Source organism: Natrix helvetica (assembly GCF_964273705.1).
Source record: "Natrix helvetica genome assembly, chromosome: 1".
Taxonomy (NCBI): domain Eukaryota; kingdom Metazoa; phylum Chordata; class Lepidosauria; order Squamata; family Natricidae; genus Natrix; species Natrix helvetica.
This window is the reverse complement of record NC_138548.1, coordinates 186,859,255-186,886,503: the sequence shown is the minus strand read 5'-3', so window position 1 is coordinate 186,886,503 and position 27,249 is coordinate 186,859,255. Positions and strand designations below refer to the sequence as shown.

At 38.1% G+C, this 27,249-nt stretch overlaps 1 protein-coding gene across 2 annotated transcripts in view; it reads left to right on the top strand.

Moving 5' to 3' along the window:
• Positions 1-27,249, top strand: part of ERBB4 (erb-b2 receptor tyrosine kinase 4) — a 579,983-nt gene that overhangs the window by 326,648 nt on the left and 226,086 nt on the right. For both annotated transcript variants that reach the window (XM_081937069.1, XM_081937068.1), the window contains exons 10-11: positions 3,176-3,266; positions 16,914-17,113. In XM_081937069.1, the coding sequence (XP_081793195.1) occupies positions 3,176-3,266; positions 16,914-17,113 (291 nt within the window). The remainder of the gene's footprint in view (positions 1-3,175; positions 3,267-16,913; positions 17,114-27,249) is intronic.

Below are 27,249 nucleotides of genomic sequence, written 5' to 3'. Positions count from 1 at the left end.
TGGCAGAAGCCACCGAAACCAAACCCCTTTCTGGTGTAGTTTCTTCGCTAAGAGTGAATATTTTTTTCTTTTATCTCTGACTTTCTTTGGGATTTGTTTCAGGATGACTATCTCTCTATCCTTGTATTTTAACACTTGCCCCCTTTGTGCACTCAGAATCTCATCTCTTGTAGTCTTTCTAAGAAATTTAATGTGAACCTCCCTTGGAACATTGTGTGTTCTAGCGTAAGCTGAATTTATAGACCAGGTCAATATCCCATCCCAACTGTTGTCTGTCTTTTTTAATATATTCATCCAATAGCTTTGTCATAATTTCCCTCAAATCTTCATCATCAGCCTCAATTACATTTTGAAATCTAAGGAAAAAAGACATCCTTTCAAACTCCATTTTTATCTGATGGTTCTCAAGTTCTTGGTTTCCTCTCTGGACCCCCCTCACCTTCCCCCTCATCTCGGCCGTCCCCTCCTCCAAAACTTCCAGTCTTTGTGTATTTTGAGCCGTTCGGTTTTGGTTTTCTCTGAGCTGTTCATTCATTTCTTTCAGTTGGTTCGTCAATTCCTCCTGCCCCTTTAAAATCTTTTGGAGCATCTGTTGGGTTAAGTCCTCCTCCGGGGCCTTGGGCTGTAACAGAGATGTTAATGTCTGTTGCCCGCTGGGGCTGGACGTTGAGGATGTTGGGGCAGAACCAGCAAAGCGTGTTTTCCCAGGTGGTGGTCTTTTCGGTGCCATTTTGATAAAGAGAGCTCAAAGATGTCTGTGTCAATACAGTGAGAAGGCAACTGTAAAAGTGGATAGCCAAGAGAGATCATGAGGCAGGCAGTCCAGGCAAATAAAGACCTTTTCTATAGTTCAAATCCAGACAATAAAATCCATTGTTCCAAGTCCAGAATATAGTATATCAAGAGATATCTCTGGGTGTCACGGAGACAAAGACAAAATGCCAGCAGGTTTTATGGGTGGAGTCAAATTTCAGAGTGCAGGAAGACAGCGGAAGTGTGCCATCTTGCCTTGCCAGCACTGAGATCAGAAGGCAACAAACCAAAAGTTTTCAAAGTTTTCAAAAAAGTCAGATCATCACCTCATTTTCATAATTGCAGCAGAGTATTCATCTGCTGCTTGCTAAGAGTGTGATTTCATTCCAGAGCTCTCCCCCCTCCTCCTCCTCCGAGGCTAGAGAGCAGTTCAAAGCCGCTTATCCAAGGGGGGGGGGAATCCCCCTCGCTCCAGTCACACTTCCCAAGAACAGATTGAACGCTTTAAAAAGCTGGCAATCCTTTTTTTTAACAGTCAGAAAAGGGAACGGGGAGAATTTCCACCTCACCACATTGCAGCTGCAGCCTTCCAATTGTCGAATTCGCCCAGCTGTCTCGACGCAAAAGCGCGCAGGAGTGTAGGAGCTCCTCACGCCTCCCCTTTAGCCTCCTGGTGCCTAGGGCAATGCAGGGAGCCCCCCCCCCGTGGCCTCCGCCAACACAGAGGACCCCCAGCTAGCCGCCCCCTTGGCAGGGGCCCCTACAAGGCTCCCTGTGCCCCCCCGATCAGGGGGGAGCCCACCAAGAGCGTGCGGGGCGATCAAAACATGCCCGTCACGCTCCACAACCAGAACTGGAAGCCCGGACCCATTATCATCTTTGTTGTTCTTCTCTGCACTCTTTCTAGAGTCTCAGTATCTTTTTTGCATCATAGTGCCCAAAATTGGACACAGTATTTTAAGTGTGGCCTCATTAGTGCAGTATAAAGTGATATTGTCACTTCTTGTGATCTTGATGCTGTCTGTCTGTTGATGCAGTCTAGGACTGTATTGGATTTTTTGGCAGCTGCAATGCACTGCTGTCTCATACTTATGCATTTATCACCAGGACATCTTGATCCCTGTCATAGATACTACTGTTGAGCCAGGTACTGTCTATCATGTACCTGTGCCATTTCATTTTTCCTGCCTAAGTGCAGGACTTTACTTTTCTCACCACCAAACAGTATTTTGTTGGATAGGGCTCAATGTTCAAGTCTGTCAAGATCCTTCTGAATCTTGAGTCCATCTTCCAAAATGTTAGCAATTCTTCCCAGCTTAGTGTCAACTGCAAATTTGATGAGTTATGCTATTGTTACCCTCATCCAAATCATTTATGAAGATATTGAAGAGAATTGGGCCCAAGACAGAATCTTGATATACCACATGTTGAATGTGGTTGAATCAGCCAATTTCAAATACATCTTGTGATTGTACTATCTATGCTGCATTGTTTGTCTTACCAAGAAGTAGGGTGTGGTCTACTTTATCAAATGAATTACTGAAGCCTAATTTAGTCACTTTATCAAAGAAGGCAGTAAGATTTGTTAGATCATCTATTTTTGACAAACCTATACTGGCTTGTAGTAATCACCTTATTCATTTCTAGGTGCTCACAAATCTGCTGCTTGATGATGTCTTCCTGGATTTTCCCAGGTATTGATGTCAAGCTGATTGGTCTGTAGTTTCCTGGATCCACTTTCTTCCCCTTTTTGAATACTGAAACTACATCAGCTCTTTTTCCAGTCCTCTGATAATTCCCTGGTGCTCCAGGAGCACTGAAAGATTCTGTTCAGTAGTTCTAAGATCACATCTCCTTCAAAAACCTGGGATGTAAACCATCTGATTCCAATGATTTGAACATGTCCAAAGTAGTTCCAAAGCCTCCTGCAAAGAGAGTGAGAGAGACTCTTACTCTGCTGAAACTTCAAGGCTGCTGGGAGTTACTTCAAATTTCAATTTTTTTGGATTATCCTATTCCAGCTTGAGCTCTAAAAGTCATCAAAATATGATAGTCATCCCTACTATATATGTACCCACTTCAGTTTTTGTTTTATGTTTCAATAAAAATTATTGTCTATATTAATATTTAATATTAATACATATTATATAATTTTACTTATTAAAAATTAAGCCATAATACTTACAGTATATTAGCCTTTACAGGGTCTTTGTTATTATTTTATTTGGTTTGGAGGGTTTTTTTTCCTGTTATTTTTCAAACAACTGTCTCCCCTGTGGAGAACATTATGGAGAATAACTTCTGCTCTAAATTTACAACTCCAAATATTCTCTGCTCTTAATAAAAGCAGTTTTCAAATATGAAATGCTGCCATAATTGCAACAGACACATTTTCTAATTCCTCTGATTTAATCTTCCTTAGGATTCCTGAACATACAATCCTGGCCTGAAAATATGACAGATTTTAGTGTGTTTTCAAATCTGGTAACTATTGGTGGAAGAGCACTATACAGGTAAGATATACATACATGTATTTCTGTCCTTAATACTCTCATTTATAAAAAATGCTCTGAATTATAATTTACTGAAATAGTGTTGAGATTTTGATTTAAACTTTTGGTTCCATAATTGGTCCTTTGGTACTAGGTTGCCGTACACAGTGGCTTGGATTTTTCCTCAATTCTAACAGGGAAATATCTACACTTGAGTGCATTTCTGTTCTTGGCTCCATCTATTCCATTTATACTCCTGTTTGGTATTTTACATTGTTTGCCATTTAATCACGTTAGTGACTACTTGTTTGTGGATTTTATAATTACAGTGGTTCATTGCACAGTCAACTAGATGTTTCAACTGGAGTTGATATTTTTATCCACCTCTTAAGTCCTTCCCAAGAACCTAGGATAGGTGGATGCTCTTCTTTGATGATATTAAAGACATTGTCACAGGATGTAAAGTGTTTCAAGTAAAGCTGCCTTTTGCAATTAACCAATGGTGGCTTTGTCAATGCCAATGGTGTTCAAGTAATGCTCTAGGTGTTTTGATTTGCACCCAAGGCACCTATTGATACTACCTTTGCTTTCATTTTCTACAGTCATTATATTTCCAGGTTTTTGTATGTTGTTATCTTGTCCATTTCTTTATTTTCTATTCTGCTGTCTCCAGCTACTGTCATGTCTATTATTATTATTATTATTATTATTATTATTATTATTATTATTATTATTATTATTATTATTATTATTATTATTATTATGTTAATCTTTGGTGAGACTCATAGCCTTTGGGGCTGGTTGGTAGCTCAACAGCTCGAGTCCTAACCAAGGACCTAGAAACTGTTAAGGTAACTTTGGAGGATATAAGTTGTTCCAAGTACGGTAGTTTTTTGTAGAGTCAGAATGTTCAAGTAAGGTAAATTTAGAATTTTCAAATAACGAGGTAGCCCTTTAGCTATTGCTCCAAGGGCTCCAATTACAATAGGGACAACACATGAATTCTTTTTCCACAGTCGCTCAACCTCAATTTGGCCTAATTCCAGCTCTCCCACCCCAGTCTGTATTTTTAAATTTTGGTCTTAGGCTTAGTTTTTAATTTTTATAAATTTGTACAGGGGTTTAAAGTTTAATTCGTTTTTAACTATATTTATGATTATTTGTAAGGTTTTTTAATTTGGTACCTGTACACCGCCCCGAGTCCCTTCGGGGAGAGGGGGCGGTCTAGAAATCAAATCAAATAAATAAATAAATAATTTGCAAGTCCTGGTAATTTGTAATTTTTTTCTTGTTGTTTATCTTCAATTCGTGCATCACCAGGTATTGCAATGTCAATGAACCATACTTCTTTCTTTTCAACTATTGTTATGTCAGGTGTGCTGTAGGCCAAGTGCCTGTCAGTCTGGATTCTGAAGTCCCACAAGATTTTGCCTTTCTCATTCTCTAAAACTTTTTCAACCTGATGGTCCCAGTGGTTTTTGCTGCACTCAAATCCAAACTTTTGGCACAATTTCCAGTGAATAATCTTAGCAACGCGGTGATGGCGTTGTAGGTAGACAGTTTGTGAAGTTTTGTTGCACCCGCTGATCAAGTGGTCAACTGTCTCATCTTTCTCATTACAGAGGCGACATTTGCTGTTGGTGGTAACATGTTGAATTTTTGCCTTCATGCAGTTTGTGGCTAAGGCTTGTTCTTGAGCTGCCAAAATAAAACCTTCTGTTTCTTTTTTTCAGTACTCCTGATCTTAACCAGTTCCAAGTTAGTTTTTGGTCAGCTTTGCCTTCAATGCTTTTCAAGTATTGGCCATGCATAGCTTTGCTTTTCCAATTTTCATCTCGCTTCTCAATTACTTCTTTCTTATATTCAGCTTTTAACTTAGTTGTCTTCAAAAGGACTCCTTTATTTACTTCCTTAATCATTGGTTCTTCACTTTTCTGGATGTAATCATTCAAGCTGTGTCTATCTTCTTCCACAGTCTGCTTTACTTGTAGGAGTCCTCAACCACCCTCTGCTCTTGGTAGATACAATCGGTCAACATCACTTTTAGGATGGAAAGCATGATTCATTGTGATAAGTTTTTCTGTCCAAATTGTCCAACTCCATCTGGGTCCAGTCAATTATTCCCGCAGAGTATCGAATTACAGGTATAGCCCAGGTATTTATGGCTTTTATGATGTTTCCTCCACTCAGTTTGGACTTTAATATCTTGCAAATTCATTGAATGTACTTGGCTGAGGTTAATTCCTTGACTTTATTATGCATTAAGTCAGAGGCCTCTAAAATCCCCAAGTACTTGTAGCCTTCTTCTGGTTTTACTCCCTTTAACATTTCTTCATTCTCAACTTGTATTCCATTATCTTCTAGGACCTTGCTTGCCTTGGTTGCCATTGTTGCACATTTGTCAATTCCAAACTGTATACCAATGTCTTGGCTAAATTCTTTTGTGCTTTCAATTAATAAATTCAGTTCAGCTTTTGTTTTACCAAACAGCTTCAAATCATCCATGTACACCAAGTGTGAAATTTTCAGTCCTTTCTTTGCAAGTTTGTATCCACAGTTCACCTTCTTCAAAATGGTTGTCAGTGGTAGCATTGAGAGTATAAAAAATAGGGGTGAAAGGGAATCACCCTGGAAAATGCCTCGTTTAATTTCAACTTCACCCAGTTCTTCTCCATTAGCCATAAGCTTCGTTTTCCAGAGGTTCATTGAAGTTTCCATGAATTTTTGTATGTTGCTGCTAATGCCAAAGCCAAAGATTTTCAGGCATTTCTTGATCCAGCTGTGGGGAACTGAATCAACTGATTTCTTATAGTCTATCCAAGCCATGAACAGCTTGGTTCGTCTTTTCTTTGAATTCTTTAGGATTAGCTTGTCAGTCAGCAGTTGGTCCTTTGTTCCTCTTGAATTTTTGCAGCATCCTTTCTGTTCTACAGGAAGCAAGTCATTTCTTTCCAAGTATCTGTAAATTTGGTTTGCAATGATACCAGTAAGGAGCTTGTATGTTGTTGGCAAACAGGTGATTGGCCTATAGTTTCCAGGGTCCTTTCCTTTTTGTTTATCTTTTTGGATCAAAAATGTCCTTCCAGTTGTCATCCAGTCATCATTGTCAGGTGTTTTAAGATCTGATTCATTTGGGCTGCAAATCTTTCATGCATACTTGTAAGTGCCTTTAGCCAGAAACCATGTAGCTCATGTGGTCCAGGTGCACTCCAATTCTTCACTTTTCTTGACTGCCTTTGCACCATTTCTTTTGCTATTTTCACACCTTCTATTTTATGCACTTTAATAGAATCCTCAACCTGCTTGATCCATGTTGCATTTCTATTGTGCTTCTTGTTGTTTTCCCACAAATACTTCCAGAATTTCAGAACTTTCTCTTTATCAGGCTTTTCATTTGTTGTTACTCCATCTCCACTTTCTAAGCTCTTATAAAACTGATGCTGATTTGCTCTGAACTGTGAGTTTTCCTTGAACTGAGTTACTCGATTTTCATACCGTTTAATCTTTTCAACAATGGCAACAACCCTCAGCTTCAGTTCTTCAGTTACTACCGCAATCTCCTTATTCTCCAAATCGTATCTTGCTTCCAGACTGCTTTTGACCTGCTTGTTCTTTAGCTGTCCTTGTCTTAAGTTCTTCAAGTTGCTCAAGTCTCCACAAAAATTTTTGATCTTCAATTCCAACCAAATTTTCCACTTAGGCGTCCCCTTCTTGCCTCTTTGGTTCCTTTGTATTTTCAAACTCAATTCTTTGGTGGTTATGAAGGCTGCTGCATACATCAGCTGGTTTGTTTCAGCTAATGTAGTGGTTTGAATGGTTTGCACAGTCTCGTTGACCTTTGTTAGTACATTTCTCAATGCTTTCTGGTTCACTTGGTTCAGCTTTGGCAAATGTGTTCTTTCAGCATCTTCCATTTGATGCTTTATTTTCTCAGCTAATCAAGCACTATCTGTTGGTGCTTGCTCTTCAGCGCTTCCTTGTTCTTTATCTTCATCCATTTCAGCAGCCTCTTCCTCCCTTTCTTCCTTAGTTTGCTTTGGAGTCTGCAAATCAATCTTGATGTTACTATTCTTTGTTGGTATACTCAGACCATTAGTTGCTTTCTCTTCAATTCCTGTTAATTCTGCTGTAGTGAAAAATGTGTGGCTCAGAATTACACATCGTTGGTCGATTAGCCTTTGTTCACTGATATCACAGTCCGTGTGGTTCACCTTCCAAATCTGATACATTTGTTTTTGAAATTCACGTTTTTCTGGCTCAGACTGATAGTAAGCTTCCATAATAGAGATGTTTTCTTCCCTAGTCCAGATTTTTTGCTTTTTTGCTTTTTCTTCCAGTAGCTTGTCAGCTCCATGGCCTGGTTGCCTAGCAGAGGGAGCTGAGCCCTGTAGCTCATTTTGCGCAGAATGCCCAGGAGCCATAGCATCCAAAGGGACCCTTGTCCGGGCGATGGTTCAGCCGGCATAAATTTCATTTTTCTCGTATTCACCATGTTTGAATGAGTTGTGGAGCAAATTTTGTCTGGCCCTTCACCTGAGACCTGTCTGATATGGTTGCACCTGTTCAGCATAGCCCTTAGGATCACTAGAGCGTGCAAGCCCCTCCACCACAACAAGGTAAAGCTCCTCAGAGGGGTTGTTGTTGTTGTTGTTGTTGTTATTGCATCAACAGAATTGTATCACAGCGGCCAGTTGTTTCGCCGGATTTGGTATTAATTACTAGTCGGGCCCCACCCAGGGGCCTAGGACGTCGTAACGTATTTTCGTAATATGTGTGCGGATCCAAGCAGTGCTGCCTTTTGCATTTGACTGATGGTGATTTTGTCAATTTTTAACTGTTTTAAATGTAATTCCAGTGCTTTTGGAATAGCACCCAGTGTGCCGATTACCACTGGAATTACCACTGCTGGTTTGTGCAATAATCATTGGATTTCGATTTTTAAGTCCTGGTATTTCGTGATTTTTTCATATTCCTTCTCGGCGACCCTGCTATCACCTGGTATTGCGATGTCTATGATTGTAACCTTATTTTTCTCAACCAGTGTGATGTCTGGTGTATTATGCGCCAGTATTTTATCTGTTTGTATGCGAAAATCCCACAAGATCTTGACCATCTGACCCTCGACAACTTTTTCAGGCTTATGTTCCCACCAGTTTGTTGCTGTTTTAATATTATAATTTTTGCACAAATTCCTGTGGATCATTTGTGACACTGAATTGTGCCGCATTTTATAGTCAGTCTGCGCAATTTTTTTACAGCAGCTGAGTATGTGGTCAACAGTTTCATCAGCCTCTTTGCAAAGTCTACATTTGGCATCATCAGAGGATTTTTCGATTTTGGCCTTAATAGATTTGTGCGGATAGCTTGTTCTTGCGCAGCCAGGATTAGTGACTCTGTTTCTTTCTTTAATGTACCTGTTGTTAACCATAACCAAGTTTTTTCACTGTCCACTTTATCTTTTATGTTTTCCAGAAATTGGCCATGCAATGCTTTGTTCTGCCAACTCTCCATTCTTAATTTTATCACATCTTTTCTGTATTCTTGTTTCATCTGTTGGGCCTTCAATAGATTTTTGTTCTTTACTTCGATTAATAGATGTTCTTGACTTTCTTTTAAATAATCAGCCAGTGCATGTTTTTCTTCTTCAGCTATTTGCTTCACTTGTAATAATCCTCTGCCACCTGATTTTCGGGGTAAGTATAGTCTATTAATATCACCACGTGGATGTAAACTGTAGTGCATTGTCATTAGTTTCCTGGTTTTTCGGTCCAAAATGTCCAAATCAGCTTGTGTCCAGTTAACTATACCAGCTGTGTATCTTATAACTGGTATTGCCCAGGTGTTTATGGCCTTGATTGTATTTCCACCATTCAATTTAGATTTCAAAATTTTCCTAACTCTGTTGGTGTACTCTCCCCTGACAATAGTTTTTACTTCTCCATGCTTGATGTTATCCAACTGCAGAATGCCTAAGCATTTGTAGGCTTCATTTTCGTTGCATTTAATTAGTTGGCCATTGGGCATTTCAATTCCCTCATATGTAGTGATTTTGCCCCTTTTTATGGATACAGTGGCACATTTTTCCATGCCAAACTGCATTGAAATATCGGTGCTGAATACTCGGACTGTGTTTGTCAATGATTGGATTTCTATTTCTGACTTTCCATAGAGTTTCAAATCATCCATATATAATAAATGCAAATTTTTTTCGGCTTCTTTGGCTGTTTGGTAGCCTAATTTCATTTTTTTTAAGATTACTGATAGTGAGATCATCACGATGATGAAGAGAAGAGGTGAAAGTGAATCACCCTGGAAAATTCCTTGCTTGATATTAACCATTCCATAGTTCTCATTCCCTACTGCCAACTCGGTTCTCCATTGTTTCATCGCCTTTTCAGTAAAGGATGTAATATTTTTGCTAATGCCAGTTGTTTCTAAGCATTTTATGATCCAACTATGTGGCAATGAGTCGAATGCCTTTTTGTAATCAATCCAGACCATATTCAAGTTCGTTTTTCTGTTCTTACAATTTTCTAATATCATTTTATCAATTAGGAGCTGATCTTTTGTGCCCCTGCTCCTTCTTTTGTTGCCTTTCTGCTCTACTGGCAAGATGTTGTTTGTTTCCAAATAATCCATAATGTTATCTGCAATAATGCCTGTGAGTAATTTGAAGGTTGTTGGCAAGCATGTTATTGGTCTGTAGTTTTCAGGTATTGTTCCTTTAGTTGCATCTTTCTGAATCAAGTATGTTTTTCCAGTTGTCAACCATTCATCAATTTGGCCATTTTGTAAAATCTCATTCAGTTGCCTCGCCAATATTGCATGTAAACTGGTCAGATATTTGAGCCAAAAACCATGTAATTGGTCCTTTCCAGGTGATGTCCAATTCTTTACTTTTTTAACTCGATTTTTGACCATCTCAGTTGTTATTTCTAATACTTGCATTTGTTTGTTGCCAATGCTTTTCTCAAAGTCATCTATCCATTTTGCTTCCTTATTGTAGTCCTTTGCATTTTCCCACAATTCTTTCCAGAATTCAACTGTGGCCTGCTTTTCTGGTTTTTGACTTTTGGTGCCACCATTCACATTAAGACTTTGATAAAAACACCGTTGGTCTGATCGAAATTGCTGATTTTGTTTATACTGGATGATTCGTGCCTCATATCTTTCAATTTTCCTAGCTGTTGCAGTTATCTGCTGTTTTACAATCTCTACAGCTTCATTGATGTTTCTTGTATCCAATCTATATCTTCTGATTAGCTGATCTATAATTTTGTTGTTTTTAAGCCGTTGCTCACGCATGTTCTTCAAGTTGCTAGCATCTGCCCTTAATTTTTTGACTTTTTGTTCTAATCGGATTTTTCACTTTGGCTTTGATGCTTTTTCCGTTGTGTAACTAGGTGCTTTGATTTTAATGCCTAGTTCATTAGTGACTATTGCAGCTGCGCTGTACATTAACTGGTTCGTTTCCAAGATGGATCCCGATTCAATTGTTGAAAGCACTGCATTAATCATTTTCATGATAGGGGCCAAAATTTTCTTAGGCACAGTTGTTAATGATGGTAAACGTTGCCGTTCCTTATTGAACAGAAAATGCTCCATGATCTTGTCCTTCATTTCTTTTTGTTTTTGAGTTAGTTCATCAGTTGGTTCAGTGATAACTGGTTCTGATGATAGCGTTGTTATTTCCTCCCCGACAGCTTCTTCTGGGAGTTCTACTACAATGTCTTTAGGTGTGTCTTGAGTATCAGTTATTTCTGCTTGTGATGTTGTTTTCTTAGTTTTGCAATTTGCCTGAATTTCCTCAAGTTCAACTTCACTAAACACTTTATTCCGTGTAATAAATCGCCTTTGATCTGCAATTCGTTGTTCACTAACATTTGAATCTGGATATTGTTGTTTCCATAATTCATATATTTGCTTTAAATAACCTCTTTTTCCAGGCTCTGAGTTGTAGTAACAAGCCATTATGGCACGGTTTTCATCTGCACTATATTTTTGTCGTTTTGTTGGCTGGTCCACTTGTAGCCCACTTGTCGACGGATGTCCAGGGACCTCAACATCCGCCGCGGCCCTTGTTAACCCACGCGACAACCGATGCGGTATAGAATTTTTATTTGTTTCTTTCACCATGTTATATGGGTTGGCGGGTTTTTTTTAATGGGGCCAGCTTGCCAACCTGACCCCAACCCTCCTCCTTTCTCATCCAGGCTTGGGACCGGCAATGGCGGAGTTGTTGTTGTTGTTGTTGTTGTTGTTGTTGTTGTTATTATTATTATTATTATTATTATTATTATTATTATTATTATTATTATTATTATTATTATTCCACAGTTTTTTGCAGTTCTGCTGGTGTTATTGCAGGAAGATGCAGTTTTTTATGTATCTTATAAAATTCTTGGACATGATGCCAAGTGCCCCGATGACTGTTATATGTTTCATCCATAATCATGTAGTTTTGATGGCCAGGTTGTGGTATTTCGTGATTTTTTTCCAGTTCTTTTTCTTCGAATCTGGCATCACCTGGTACCATGATGTCAATAAATTTTACATTTCAGTTTTCAACAACTGTGATATCTGGCATCTTGTGTTCCAAATGACAGCCCATCTGTATTCGAAAGTCCCACAAGATCTTCACCTTCTCATTTTCGATAACCTTTTCCACTATATGTTCCCATGGCTTTCTGGATACAGGTAAATCATATTTTTTACATAATGACCAGTGGATTAATTTAGCAACTCGGTCATGTCTAGCTTTGTAATCAGTTTGTGTGATTTTGCTGCATTCACATATTAAATGTGGAACAGTTTTAACTTTGTCATTGCAAAGTCAGCAGTTTGAATTGACTTTTGTATCTTTGCTTTCATGGCATTAGTTTGTAGTGCTTGTTCTTGAGCAGCCAGTTTTAAACCTTTCGTTTCTTTCTTGATGGTTCCCATGTTAAGCCATGCTCATGTAAGGTTGTCATCACATTTTTCTTCAATGTTTTTCAAGTGTTGTCCATGAAAATCTTTGGTTTTCCATCTATTTAATCTGTCATCCAGCTGATTTTCCTTATATTCTGCCTTTGTTTCTGTTCTTTTTATGCTGTTCTCTGTTTTCACAGCCTGCAGCACTTTTTCTGTACTTTGGTTCACATAATCTTTCAGACTTGATTTTTCTGCTACAGTTTGATGGATTTGCAATAGCCCTCTGCTCCCTATTTTTCTTGGCAGATGCAAGCTGTCAATGTCACTTTGTGGATGTAAAGCATGGTACATATTCAAAAGTTTGCTCATTTTCCAGTCCAAGTTTTCCAGTTCAGCCAAAGTCCAGTTGATGATTCCATCTGAGTAGTGTATCACTGGAACTGCCCATGTATTAATGGCTTTAATTATGTTTCCAGTGTTCAACTTTGATTTTAATATTTTGCGGACCTTCCTGATGTATTCCTTTTGCGTTGACTCTTTGACTTTTTCATTCAAGATGTTATCTGCTTCCAATATGCCTAAGTACTTGTAACCATCATCCTTTGCCAATGCTTTCACTATGTTTCCTTTTCCTAGTTCTATTCCTTCTGGGTTTTTTTTTCCAATTTTTCCTTTTTATCATCATCATCATCATTCATTGCACAGCCAGCTAGATGTTTAGATTGCACTTGGCATTTTTATCTGTTTCTCTAGTCCTTTCCAAGGACCTGCAATAGGCAGGTGTTTATATTTGATGGTGTTAAAGTCATCGTTGCAAGATGTAAACTTTTTAAAACAAAGCTGCCTTTTGCAATTGATTGATGGTGATTTTGTCAAGGCCAATGGTGTTCAAGTAATGCTCCAGATGTTTTGGGATTGCATCCAAGGTGCTTATTATTATTATTTATTTTGAAATGATTTTAGAAATGGCAGCTTTGAGCAGTTGTATGCGTTTTTCCTAAATAAATTATTGAACTTGGTTCTTCTAAAGACTGAAAGAGAAGGCAAGGGAGCTCCATTCCCCATACCAATTTCTGTTGTCTCCCATAATTCCTGCTCCTTTCCAAAACTGCAATTCGGGTCCAACTTCTCCTTATTCTTTCTCCATCCACCTCTTTTTCAAATGAGTTTATCTTCTGGTAAAAAAGGGGAGAATGGATAAGCAAAGGCTTTGTATCTTTATTGAAAAAGGAATTTTCAGGAAGCAGATTGGAATATTATCTGTATTTCTAATTCATCACAATAACTACAAACTATGAACCTAGTGTATTTTGAATCCATTTTATTTTGGCTAATGTTGAATTTGGATTCTTGAATTTAAATAAGTAAATTTTATTCAAGATGCTAATATTAATATCTATACAGAAGATCTTCAAAAGTTCAATGCTATGTAATATTTTGTCACAAAGTTCAATGTAAACTTCTTTAATTTTACAATCGTGAAATCAAAGAGATTGGGACAATCATCCTGGAAATTGCCAGTCTAGGATAAGTGATTTGCAAGAAAGTTGGTGTAGAATGTAAAACTTTGATATGCATTAGAATTAAGTTTCAGAAAAGTTGGAATTTGCAGAGCACACTTGTACACTGATTCCTAATATATTACACTAATACAGTACCAGTTTGAATTTCAATATGGTTTCATCACCAACATTTTAATGGAAGAATGAAAAGTGTCCTTCTGCCTGCAGGAGAGACTTAGGGTAAAGATAAACATCAGAAATTGTCAAAGTAGTCAAAGTATGTACCGTATTTATCGGCGTATAACACGCACAGGCGTATAACACGCACCTTCATTTTAAGAGGGAAATTTCAGGAAAAAAATTTAAATTTCAAATAAAGAACTTTGAAGCATCTTTTCCCTGAAGACTCGTGTTTAGTACATTCAGATGCTTTCTTTCCTCTTTCCCTCTTACTTGTATATCCTTCCTTCCACCCTCCCTTCCTCCTTCCCTTCCTTCCTGCCTCCCTTACAGTTCCCTCCTTCCTCTTTCCTCCTGCCTGCCTGCCTTCTTTCCCTCCTGCTTATCTATGCTTCCTTCCTTCCTTGCACCTCCCTCCCTTCTGCCTGCCTGCCTTCTTTCCTCTTTCCCTATCCTCCTATCCTTCCTTTCTCCCTCCCTCCTTCCCTGCCTCCCTTCCAGTTCCATCCTTCCCTCCTTCCTTCTGCCTCCTTCCTGCCTGCTTGCCTTCTTTCCTCTTTCCCTCCAGCGTGTCTGCTTTTCTTTCCTTCCTTCCACCTCCCTTCTGCCCTCCTGCTTTCTTTCCTCTTTCCCTCTTGCTTGTCTATCCTTACTCCCTCCTCCCCTCCTTCCCTTCCTTCCTGCCTCCCTTCCAGTTCCATCCTTCCCTTCCTTCTGCCTTCCTGCCTTCTTTCTTCTCTCTCCTGCTTGTCTGCTTTTCCTGTGTGTGGTGGGAGAGAAATTTGAAAGGTCTTCTGCTTTTGGAACTCGGAAATCCCCCCCCACTCCCCTTTTCCTCCAGCGAGCACGGAGCTTGAAGGAGGAAAAGGGAAAGGAAAAGCGTGAAAAGGAGGTGGGGGGAGAGAAATTTGAAAGGTCTTCTGCTTTTGGAACTCGGAAATCCCCCCCTCCCCTTTTCCTCCAGTGAGCACGGAGCTTGAAGGAGGAAAAGGGAAAGGAAAAGCGTGAAAAGGAGGTGGGGGGAGAGAAATTTGAAAGGTCTTCTGCTTTTGGAACTCGGAAATCCCCCCCCTCCCCTTTTCCTCCAGTGAGCACGGAGCTTGAAGGAGGAAAAGGGAAAGGAAAAGCATGAAAAGGAGGTGGGGGGAGAGAAATTTGAAAGGTCTTCTGCTTGCCGTGGGCGGGCCGCATTTACATAGAGCAGGGAGGGCTGTTAAAGGGCTGTATTAAACTGTAAAAACATGGCTTCTTAACATTATATCGGCGTATAACACGCATACATCATTTGCCCCCTATTTTTCGGGGGGGAAAGTGCGTGTTATACACCGATAAATACGGTACTTCAATTTGTAGCTTTACTGTGATTAATTACCACCATTGATTGCTCTGTATGTTGACTGTTTTTTTTTGTCTTGGGAAATAATATTTTGATAGATGGTTGAAATATTTGTACCACTTTGTAGAGCATGAAATAGCTAGTTGGAAATACTATGTGTACAACCAGCATGGAGGTCCCTGAACCTAAGTCAAACATGTAACAGATATGCAACAACAATCCAGGAAAGTTTACTTCATTATTCCTGTGAATTGTATAACCCAGTCTTATATATCAGTATTTGCAATTTCTAACCTGTGTTTTCAGATATAAAGTTTGTTATTTAGATTTGTTAGGGTAATACAGTTAAAAGATAGTTTGATGCAGCAGTTTAAGAAGACAATGAGTTCTAGTCATGGTATGAAAAGTGATTGGGCCAGATACTCTCTCAACCCTAGAAAGAAAGTTTTGACAAGACACTTTCCAAAGTGTTGCCATGAAAAATAAGAGTCAAGAAAATTAGTATTTTGCCTTCTAGGTTCTTCTTATTCCTTGTCTCACCTAAAAATTCAGTAAATTTAAATAAATAAGGCTTTAAAAATGGGACCCACCCCTTTCTTGTGAAACTACAACCCTCCATTTAGGTTACTTATGGTCCTCCAGCTGGTGAGTCAAAGATGTTCTGATTACTAATCCTGGAATGGTCTAAAGCTATGGAAATGGTTATACTGTATATGGACCAAACTCCATTCCGGTCTTTAAATTATGTTAAAACTCAAAACCTGTCCTGTTTGATTTTTAGATGAGATGCTAAAATATATGTTGGATGTACATTTTCCATAGTGAAAAATACATTATTTCTTGTAAAACATTTCATTTTTATTTCTTTTTTTCCATCTTGGAGCACATCTTGGTATAGGCAGCTTTCACAGAGAGATTATAATTGGTAAGATTAGCTGTGGCAGGCTTCTTTATTTCACTGTCCTGAGATACAGGAATAAAATGAAAAATATCATTCCAAGTCAGAGCAGGAAAGGAAATATAAAAGGAACAACACAAGTACAATATTCTTGGTTCAAGTCCTATTGAAGATGCTCATCTGTTATATTGATAACGTTGTTGACCACCAGAGAAGCATTTCTAATAGTAGGAGTTTACAGTCACTTTCAAATTTCTCTTCTACTGCAGTCATATGGAAAAGCAATACATTTGGGTCACCAACGGTACTCTCTCTAGTAATTAAATAATAGCACAGTAGTGGCTCTTTTTGGCTCTTCCTAGTGATTGTGGCAAATACTGCAGGCTTCCCTTCTTCCTGTTCAGCTGTTTCACTCAGCACAATTCTTTGGATATTTGGTTGTGTTCCAGGACATCCTAGTCCAGGGACATCTCTCTAATTTGACAAAGCTGTAGCTAATGCTTGCATTAATCAGCTGACTATATTTTTAGCATTCAGTCATGCTTGATAATGACGATGTCTATCTTTTCAGTTATGGTTCAGAGATAGCATATTTGGGTTAGCTCAGATCTCTGATGGTTGGTTTTTATGAAGCTCCTTTTAGAACCTAGAGTATTTGTGGCTTTGTGTAGTGTTTCTTCCTAGTGTCATGTGATTGAATGGTGTAAAAGTGAAGAGAAGGGGCATAAATTAAACTGCTTTTCCATTATTTTAGCTTCAAGTTCTTAAAGGTATATGATAAGTTTCTAACTCATATATGCACAACACGTGGATTTGCTGTTTTCTTTTACCTTTTCCAGTGGTCTTTCCTTGCTTATTCTCAAGCAACAAGGAATTAGATCTCTCCAGTTCCAGTCCCTGAAGCACATCAGTGCTGGGAATGTCTACATAACTGACAACAGTAACTTATGCTACTATCATACTATCAACTGGACTAGCCTCTTCAGCTCACCTAACCAAAAAACTGTCATCCACAGAAATAAGAGGGCTGAGAACTGCAGTAAGTATTTTGCTCTTGGTTGGTTAAATACATTTCTCTCTCCCTCCCTCCCTCCCTCCCTCCCTCCCTATCTCTCTCTCTCTCTGCTATATTTTTCGGAGTATAAGACACTCCGAAGTATAAGACGCACCTAGATTTTGGGGAGGAAAACAAGGGGAAAATATCTCCCTTTGCCTCCTAGCAATTTGCCTCCTTGCAATGAACAGTACAGAGTGTACTATAATATACACTATTTGTAGTGTTATATTTCAGACTATACTTGTACAGATGATGTTAAAATGGAAGTATAGTTATTCTCTGCTATTTAAAATAATAGCACTTTTTAAAACAATAGCACTGGGCCTCTTCAGATCAAGCATTTATTTTAAAAAGACTCTGTCAGGCCTGCAGAGGTTCCTTTAAGAATCTTTGGCCTGCCACACTTTCTTATAATTACCTATGATGTTTCATTAGAGTAGTAGTTGGGAGGGGGGAATAGAAAGGGGAATTGTAGACTGTGTTGTTGTCAAAATAAAACATTCCTTTCTAGAAGCCAAGGTCATCTTTTGACTCCGCACCTCGACATTTGACTGGAAGAAGCTGGGTGGAGAGGCCAGCATGGAAGAAGTAGATTGGGCCATGTGATGGATTTATGGGTGTGGGGATAGATCATGAACTTTCAACTGGGTGGAATTCCAGGATGTAAATCAGAGTTGGAATTCCACAGATGTGCCAACATACTTGTAAAATTAAATTGGAACTTTAAGGATGATTCTGCCTTGGACTTTGATTTATTCATGCATGGTATTTGGAATGCTGACACTATTCCAACTTTCATAAATCCATCACATGGCCCAATCTATTCTTCCACACTGGCATCTCCACCCAGCTTCTTCCGGTCAAATGTCGAGGTGCGGAGTCAAAAGATGACCTTGGCTTCTAGAAAGGAATGTTTTATTTTGACAACAACACAGTCTACAATTCTACTCCTTTCTATCCCCCCCTCCCAACTACTACTCTAATGAAACATCATAGGTAATTATAAGAAAGTGTGGCAGGCCAAAGATTCTTAAAGAAACCTCTGCAGGCCTGACAGCCTCTTCATTTTGTTAAGTTGTCTAGAACAATAATAAAGCAATCTTTAACAAATAAGTCTAACAATTTGAGCATTCTATAGGCATTTATAGTTGTTGATTTACCTCCTTGCAGCAAACAGCCTGATTAGCACAATAAAAAAAATCTGCCTCCCAGCAATTTGCCATGTGGAGCAAACAGCTAGTTTCACTTTCAATTTCTCCGATCATCAGCTGTTAGAGGTTGCAGGGATTGCTATAGTTTATTGAAGCCTCCGCACGTCCCATTTGCTGCAAAGAGGTAAATTGCTGGGAGCAGAGGCCAAAGGGTGGGGGGCCGGTGAGTGGGTGGGGCTACATTCAGTGTATAAGATGCACCCAAATTTTCACTCTCTTTTAGGGGGGAAAAGGTGCGTCTTATACTCCAAAAAATACGGGTATATTGTTTAGAACCAGAAAACGGTAAATGCTACTTTGTGAAACAAGAAATAATTTAGAAAATTTGCACAAAAGTCTAATATTGTTATATTTGAGAATGTATTGGAAATTTTTTAATAAACCTACTTTTTGAAAATATTCATGAGGATAGGACAGTGAAACCTGGTTTGCTGAATAAATGTTTAATGCTTTTCAAGAACATTTTCTAAGAACAGGAGTTCTTATTTTGATTAGTCTTTATTAAGAGTTATCCCAGCCACTTTTAAAATAGATCTTACTTAAATGCAAAGAGAGGGATCTTCTTCTGTCCAAATTGCTACAATGCATGTAAGGAAGGTGCCGCATGTACCATCTGACCCTGAAATCTCTGCTGTCACTTCCATACAGTCACAAAACCCGTTTTGTTGTATTTTAAGTGTGTGGGGGGGGAGTAAAGAAGGAGGTTTTTTTGTATAATTCCCTGCATATTTCCCTTTCCCTGAAAATATTAAGAATTTTTTTCAGTTTTATTCCAAATATGCAGAAAGGTGCTCCCCATTTTCACTGACTTGCTATTAATTAATTTAATCTTCTTTTAAATAGGAGAGTATAACTATTCTTCCAGAAAGCACATCAATTTTAACAGCATCTGTACAAGTATAGTCTGAAATGTAACACTACAAACAGTGTATATTGTATGCACTGTTTGCTGTTTGTTGCAAACAGTACAGATAATGTACAAATTGCTGGGAGGCAGAAGCAGATTTTTTCCCCTTGTTTTCCTCCCCAAAAGCTAGGTGTGTCTTATACTTCAGAGTGTCTTATACTCCAAAAAATACATTATTTTAGAAGCAATTGTTCAAAGTGTTTTACAATGCAAAGAAATAAGTATAATAAAACCCATGAAGACCTAAAGGCAGCAATTAAAGAATACATACAAAAACAGAACTCGTCCTTCATAATAGAGTAAAAACCTCATTTCTAAAACCTTTTTATCTGTTGGTGAAAGACAAATAACAAGTAACACTCCTTAAGCTCGATGGGGCACTGGCATCTCCAGTGCCACCCTTTCCTGTCTTAAAATGTCAGAGGAACATAGCAACTGATTTCTCCAGAGATCCAGAGGCAAGTTCACAAAGAAAACAGACAGGTAGGTTTTTCTAGGTGATAATCGGGCCCTAAACTGTCCTGGAACTGGTAGCCAGTGCAGTCAATTCTATAAATATCTGTGACAGATTGTAACAAGAAACCAAGAAGACAGCCCAGCCATAGTGGGTAATGCCAGCAATGTTGCTGTTTGCCCCTCAAAGTTTAGGGTTGTTACTCAATATGTGCATAGATTGGACTGTGCAAGGAAGCACTAATTGACCCACCACAGATTTTCTGGCACCAGCAATATATATATGCAAAAGCCCAGGGGATCCTGCTAGGGCACCTTTAGCCAGCAAGTTCCTCCATATTCTAGGCGTTAGCACCTGCTATAATTGTAGTCTTTGCCATGCAACATATAAGAAGGTTATTTATTGTAGTCTCAATAGGCTCTACAGTGGGATTCACAGATCCTTTTCTTAAATTAGCTGCATACTGCTTCCCTAGAAATAGTTGTTCAAAGGGCACAGTATAAGAGTGAATGCTTCAGAGATTTTCACCAGAATTTTTTTGGCCAGCACATAGATACAATAAGTCAATATCTTTTTTTTTAATGAACTGATCCTCCTCATTGTCCTTTGATCTACCCTTAGATTTGCAATTTCATCTGATTTCTGTGCAGATTCTCTGTCTTTAAGATACTGACGTGGCAATTTGGGAGTGAGGATAAAAATTTGGAATTTTAGTTTTAAGGATTTAATTTTAAGGATTCCCATCTATGGCAGTTTCTCATTGACATCTCAGTAGCATCTTTGAGGGTTTAGTGGTAGAAAAATAGTTTGGTTTAAAAGTCTATAGCTTCCCAACATTTTGAAACCTTAATTTAGTTCATCCCATTTCTGCATGAGTTTTTAAATCCTTTATTTAAAAGTCAGCATATTTTTGTATTGCTGGTTTTCGGGTGCTGGTATCACTGCTCTCCAATGTTATCTTCATATCAATTCTATGGGGCAGATTGGGCAGGGAAATAGTGTCCTACTGACCTCCAGATATGGTTGTTCTGCTCTTCCCCTGCACTACATCATCAACATCAGAGGTGGGTTGCTGCCGGTTCAGCCCGGATCTGCCAAACCGGTAGTAGCAGCAGCAGGAGGCTCCACCCACTTGCCCGGATGCTTCTGCGTGTGTGCAGAAGCGTCATGTGAGAGCGCATGTGGGAACACGCATGGGAGCACACCTGAACCGGTAGTAAAGAAATTGGCAACCCACTTCTGATCAACATTATTACTTGTTATGGCTAAGAGGCAGAGATGTGAATACTAGTAAAGATAAATAAAAATAAAATAAAGCAAAATAAAATAAAATAAAGTAAAACATTAGAATGACATTGAATCAACAAATAAACTGAGTTATAATTATGGGTGACTTTACATTTGTAGTGCCTTATTTTCACTGCCTCTGAACAGTATTTGGCTACAAAATGGGTTATAGGGATTTTATAGTCTTATAAAATTAAACTCATTTAAAAGTTATCCATTCTTCCAGGATACTGATGAAGCAGGGTTAGATCTGAGTGTTGTAGATAACCCAATAGATATTACAGTCAACTGTTTCCCCTATTCCTCATGAGCAAATATGTTTTCATATTAGACCTTACCATATCTTATTGTAATAGTGGTGAAGGCAAACACTATGTTGGTAATCATAGCCCTGAATTTATTGTTTTGACCTCTTTGCATCAAGTACTATTTTTAATTTATTTTGTTTTATTATACTTAAGCTCTGCTAGGTTGTTATGGCGTGTGGTTACAACAATAACCTTATTTATACCTGAAGATGTGGGCAGAGTTACTGTAGGGTAGACTCTGCCATCTGTGGATTTGGCCAGTGTTCCTCCTTACTTGTAAAAGCAAAAAGAGGAAGAAGTGAAGCTGGTGAGTGTGTCCTTGAGAATCTATCTTAAAAGTTGATTCCTCCAAGAGCTGTTTGCTGTGAAGGGCCCTGGAAGGTGAGCTCTGGGACTCTTCCAAAGAAAGAATGGACAACACAAAACCCATTAATACAGTACTATTTTGAGGTGTATACAGTATATTATGAAGATATAGAGTCGAAGGAGAAACTACTATGTAGGAACCATTTTGGAAGAACAGAGAAAGAAATGGCTTCCTTCCTAACTTTTTCTTCAAAATTTGCAAGTTACACAACTATAAATTGGAGTATGTTTTAAAACCCCTTAAACCGCCCAAAGATGTAAAAACAAAAGGTAACAGTAAAAGCAAAAAGGGACTCAAAAAGAAAGTAACCTTAAACACGACATGGCTGCAATGACACCCAACCAAAGATATAGGATTTATTTCAGATAATGGATACTGCAAGTAAGTCTCCTCCCCCCCCACCCCTCTTCTCCTCTTGTAACTTCGGTAAACAAATGCTGCTCCTTATTGGATTTCGGGGAGGATGAATGCCTTTCAGTGGAAAATGAGGCTCCATTAGGGATAGAGAAAAACATATTAATTTTAAAGGAGACCTGGATTTGATTGTTAAATTGCCTTTAACAGCACAAACAGTTAATTGCTGCACATAAGAAGAGAATACCATGAAAATTGATATAGAATGTCCCTTCCTCAAGAAGCCATCACTCAAGTTATGCATTTTATTTAACTTGCTTCATTTTAAGTAAGTTATAAAGGAAGTGGAGGACAACTTTTTAAATTTGTAATTTTAACTGAGAGTATTTTAATTGTTAATTTTAATTCTATTATTACTATTGTATGCTTTTAATGAGTGTTACCTCCTCCGGGTACGTGTATGTGTTTGTATGTATATGTATATATGTATGGGTTTTTACTGTACGCCGCCCCGAGTCCTTTTGGAGAGGGAGCGGCTAACAAATTAAATTTATTCTATTCTATTCTATTCTATTCTATAACTATCACAGAAATCCTTAATAAAGAGGATTATCTGGATCTCTTCTAGACAGAGTCTGGGAATGGGACATAAATTGTATTGGTTGCATCCAATACTAGATATCAATTATGTACACATCGCTTTATGGCTTGAATCATTCTTCTAAAACATTCTGGACCATATATACTGCCTGCCAAATACATTTTCAGCAAGAGAGAGCAGGTTCCCATTCCCTTGGGGGTGGGGCCTGGATAATAACATTTTATGTTATGTCTGCATGCATGAATATTTTGATGCTCTTTCTGAGTGTATGTGTATTTTAAATGTGTGTGTATCTTTGTGTATTCAGATAGGAAAGTGACTGGTAGATGCTTTCCTGAAATAGAAAGTTGGGAGACACACAACTGGAGAATTATATAGTATCCTGGGAGGATATATCATACTGTTTATCTGGATTGAATACCTTGCAAAATATTACAAAATTATTTCAATCCAGACAGGATTTGTAAATTTTATATTATTTACTTCTCTATGAACTGGATGGACAAGTTCATAACATTATCTTTAATTTACTATAATTTGATTGAAATTTCCAAGAAGTGAATGTGAGAATTGATATGTGCTAAATGTTTGACCTACCTATGCAGTTTTTTCCTTGTTAATAGCTGTGCAATGCAGTGATCTGAAAAGAAGTAACTTGAATTTGCGGAGGGGGAAAAACCATCAATACTTTTTGCTTCCTTGTTTTAATTAAACTTCAAAGTGCTGAATTTCCACAAGTGGATCATTTAGATGTAAATTAATTTTGCAAATCCATACCTTGACCCTGTTCTTTTAAAGGAAGAGAATCTGGATAGGGAAATTTCATCATGAATCCTCTAGCATTTCTTTGGTGTCAACAATATTGTGCATGGGAGACAATACAGAATAAACACAATACTCAGTAGGAACAATTCTCAGTTGGAGTACTCATTAAATGAGTCTAAAGTTACCTTTCAGCAAAGCTTTTCCCAGCTAGCAAAAGAAAATTCACAATTAGTTGCTGTATATAGCTAATAATATTTTCATGAATTATCTCGCAATTTATAAATTTGTCTACAAATGGCTAATTTTTATGTAGTGAAATAGATGGTCTCAACTCTAAGCAAAATAAACCATGATTCAGAAAATATGTAACTTTTTTCTCAACTAATGGAAAATATATTAGTTAAAAATAAATATATTAATGCAGACAAATTAAACAGGTCCTAAGTGCTTTGTACTGCTTCATCAGTCCTGTTTTGGAAAACCTCAGCATTTTCATAAACACCTTCAGTCAATTAAATTTATAAACCTTTGCAATCTAATTGGCTGTATTCCTGCTTGTTTAATTAACTGAGTATTATTGTTGTAGAGTTCATTTAATAAAAGAGACTGACAAGCTGAGTTAAGAATTTTAATAAAATATTATTTACAGGTTCATGTAGGTTTTATGTTTTGATCTTAGTTGGGAAAAAAGTTTTCCTAGTTTAATTTTCAGATGCTATTTAAAGAACTTCATCTATAAAAACATTTGTAAAACACTATACAAGATGTCTCCATGAGTACAAAATATTTTATAATATAGACTATTAAACAATTATGTTGCAGTAACAACACAATCAAACAGAAGAAATTGAATTCAGTAAATTTTCCTTCTGAGTCTCCCAATAAGAACATAGATCCTTGTAATCTACCTAAAATTAGATCGTTACGGGTGCTAACTCACCATTTTTACAAGCAATATATGACAAAACATTCTCATAATGTAAGATAACCAACAGTGAATTGTTTACTCTAAGGTTATGTGGGTGGGAAGTTGCTTAATGACCATTCAAAGTTGTGATAAATCTTACCTGATGGGTACTTACAATCTGGATTCAAAATTCCCCCCCACCCCCCGCAATCTTATGACTGTGCTTTGGGTGCTTGGCAGTCACACCACATTTTTCGCTGTTTGCAGTGTCACCCAGTCACGACAACATTTTATGATGGTTTTGCAAAAAAAAAACACCAACCCTCACCCCTCGGTATTTACTTTGGATTGGATTATTTAACCATGGCATTCATTTAACAACTGCAGATCTGCTTAATGACTATGGTGATCCATTTAACCATTACTACAAAATATGTGATCAACCTGTTTTACAACCATCATAAGTTACGACTCTGATAGGAAAACTTCAGAGAGTATGTGGTTTGTTCTATTAATGCTAGATACCAGGGGGGTGCTCAGAGGATTTTCTCTTCCATCCACCAAAATTGGGTTGCTAGCTTGGGATGATTTCCACCCAGAGTTAAATGGGGCATTATTTGCTCCTTTGCTTCAGGCAACAAAATAATCTTAAAACAGTCCTGACATAAGCTATCAATACTTTTGTGGCTCACCTTATATAGCCTGGGTGATACTGTTCTACCCACTTAGTTCCTCGCCTGATTAATTCTCCATTTGACAAGTGTTGGCAAATAAATAATAAATTTAAGGCTTGTCTGTATGTTCCATTTGAACTTTTGGAGTATGGGAGAGGCTGTGAGAATGGATTCTTAAAGCATGTGACATTAGAGTAGCATTGCATTCTCAACCTATAGTTTGCTTTTGTTATGGAGACTAATCAGAAAGAGATAAATTTCCCCCAATAAGTTTTAGAAAACATGAGGCTTGTTGGGTGAAGGTGATGCTTTTAGCCACACAAGGAAAACCACAAGACAGCAGGAATAGCTTGTTAATTTAAGGACAAGGAGTTTTTTATTTGTGTGTTTATTTTTCTTTTTAAAGGCATCAAATCTCCTAGTTCATCTTCAGTGCAAAAACTCTTTGCTCTATATGTAAGAATTTAAACTCTTACCAATGAGAAAAGCATACCCAAAATAGTGATTGCAAGAGAAGACCCATGTTAGCCATCAAATTTATTAAAAGTCATAAGCTTTCATGAGCAATAGTGTAGATATAAGTCACAATAGTGTGTGTGTTATAATAAAATGTTAGTCTAGAAAGGTGCTTACAGGGGTTTTCTGATTTATGAGAAGAGAAGAATATCCTAAGGAAATTGTGGTGATTGCAATCCTATTTTTCACTTTTAAGATGGGGGAGTATGTTGGGCAGAATCTGGGGTTTGATTGCCTTTAGGATCATGATGAGTGAAGCTTTATGATTAAGGGAGAAGTGTTCCATTTTCCATTTGGACACATACATATCTTCTCCAGGATATTGTAAGGTCACTGTAGCCATGGAACTGTGGAACAAACACTGAGACCGCCTAACCTCCAGATGTAATGGTGTTCTCTGGGAAAGAGTATGAAAAATGTTATTTAGCGATGGATGAGGCATGTTCCTTAGATCAAAAGAGGCATTTGATTCTGTGGAAGCATAAGAAATCACAACACAGTGATGAAAGAGCATGTTGAACCCAAGTAAGGCGAGAATAAGCTATACAAAAGTAATAATGTGCTCAGACAATCGGTGTGTTTACATGACAGATACTCAGTATCTTTGTTAATGAAGCACAATCAGCCATTCATTCTAGTAGCAGTATATTGAATAAGAAGCAACAAGCAATGTAAATTGAAAGTGGCAGAGACTTGCTGTAGAACATTTCATCTTTTTGGAACACTACTCAAGCATTTCAGTAAAGGAAAATAATGTGAATGAGATTTTATTTTTCAGATTAAATTTTCATCTGAGTTTTTTTTTAATTGGGATTTTCTGAATAGAATCCAATTGAATCATAGGGCTGGAACGGGTTTGGGAGGTCTTTTACTCCAACCCTCTGCCCAAGGCAGGAGATCTTATACCATCCTGGAAAATGGTAATCCAAACTTTCCTTGAAAACTTCCAGTGATGGAGCACCCACAACTTTAAGAGCTGTTCCATTGATTAATTGGTTCCCACTGTCAGGCAATTTCTCTTAGTTCCAGCTTGGATCTCTCTTTTACAAGCTTCCACCCATTGCTTCTTGTCCTATCCTCAGATGCTTTGGAGAACAAGGTGACTTCCTCTTCTCTGATAGCCCCTCAAGTACCAGAAGACAGCTATGCCTAATCCTTCTCTTTGTTAGTCCAGACATACCTAGTTCCATTCATTGTAAAATTTAGCCTCCAGACCCCTTATCATCTTTGTTGCTCTTCTCTGCACTCTTTCTAGGATCTCAGCATCCTTTTTAAATCGTGCACATATCTCACTAGTGCAGTATAAAACGGTACTATCACTTCTCATGATCTTGATGCCACCCCTCTGTTGATGCAGACGTGGCCTTTTTTGGCAGCTACAGCACACTGCTGACTCATACTTAAGTGGTGATCCACTAGGACACCTAGATCCCACTGACAGTTACTGCTGTTGAGCCAATTGTATACTTGTACATTTGTCTTTTTTCTTCTCTGCCAGACTCTTACTCTCTATGGAGATTCTCAATCATCCAGGTCATGATTGTCCCAAATGTACTAGTGTCCCAAAAGGCAGCTGGACTTTCTTGCATTTTTTTTCCCCTTTGAAAATTCTAAAGAAGTGAACTGAACTGAAGAAGCTTCTTGGCTGAGAAGTGAAATATTGTCAAGGGGGAAAAAACCCCCAAGAAAACCCAGTTGTCTTTTGAAAAGCACCTTTTCACTCCTGAGCAGCATTTTGTTGGACAGGGTCTAATGCATGTCACACTG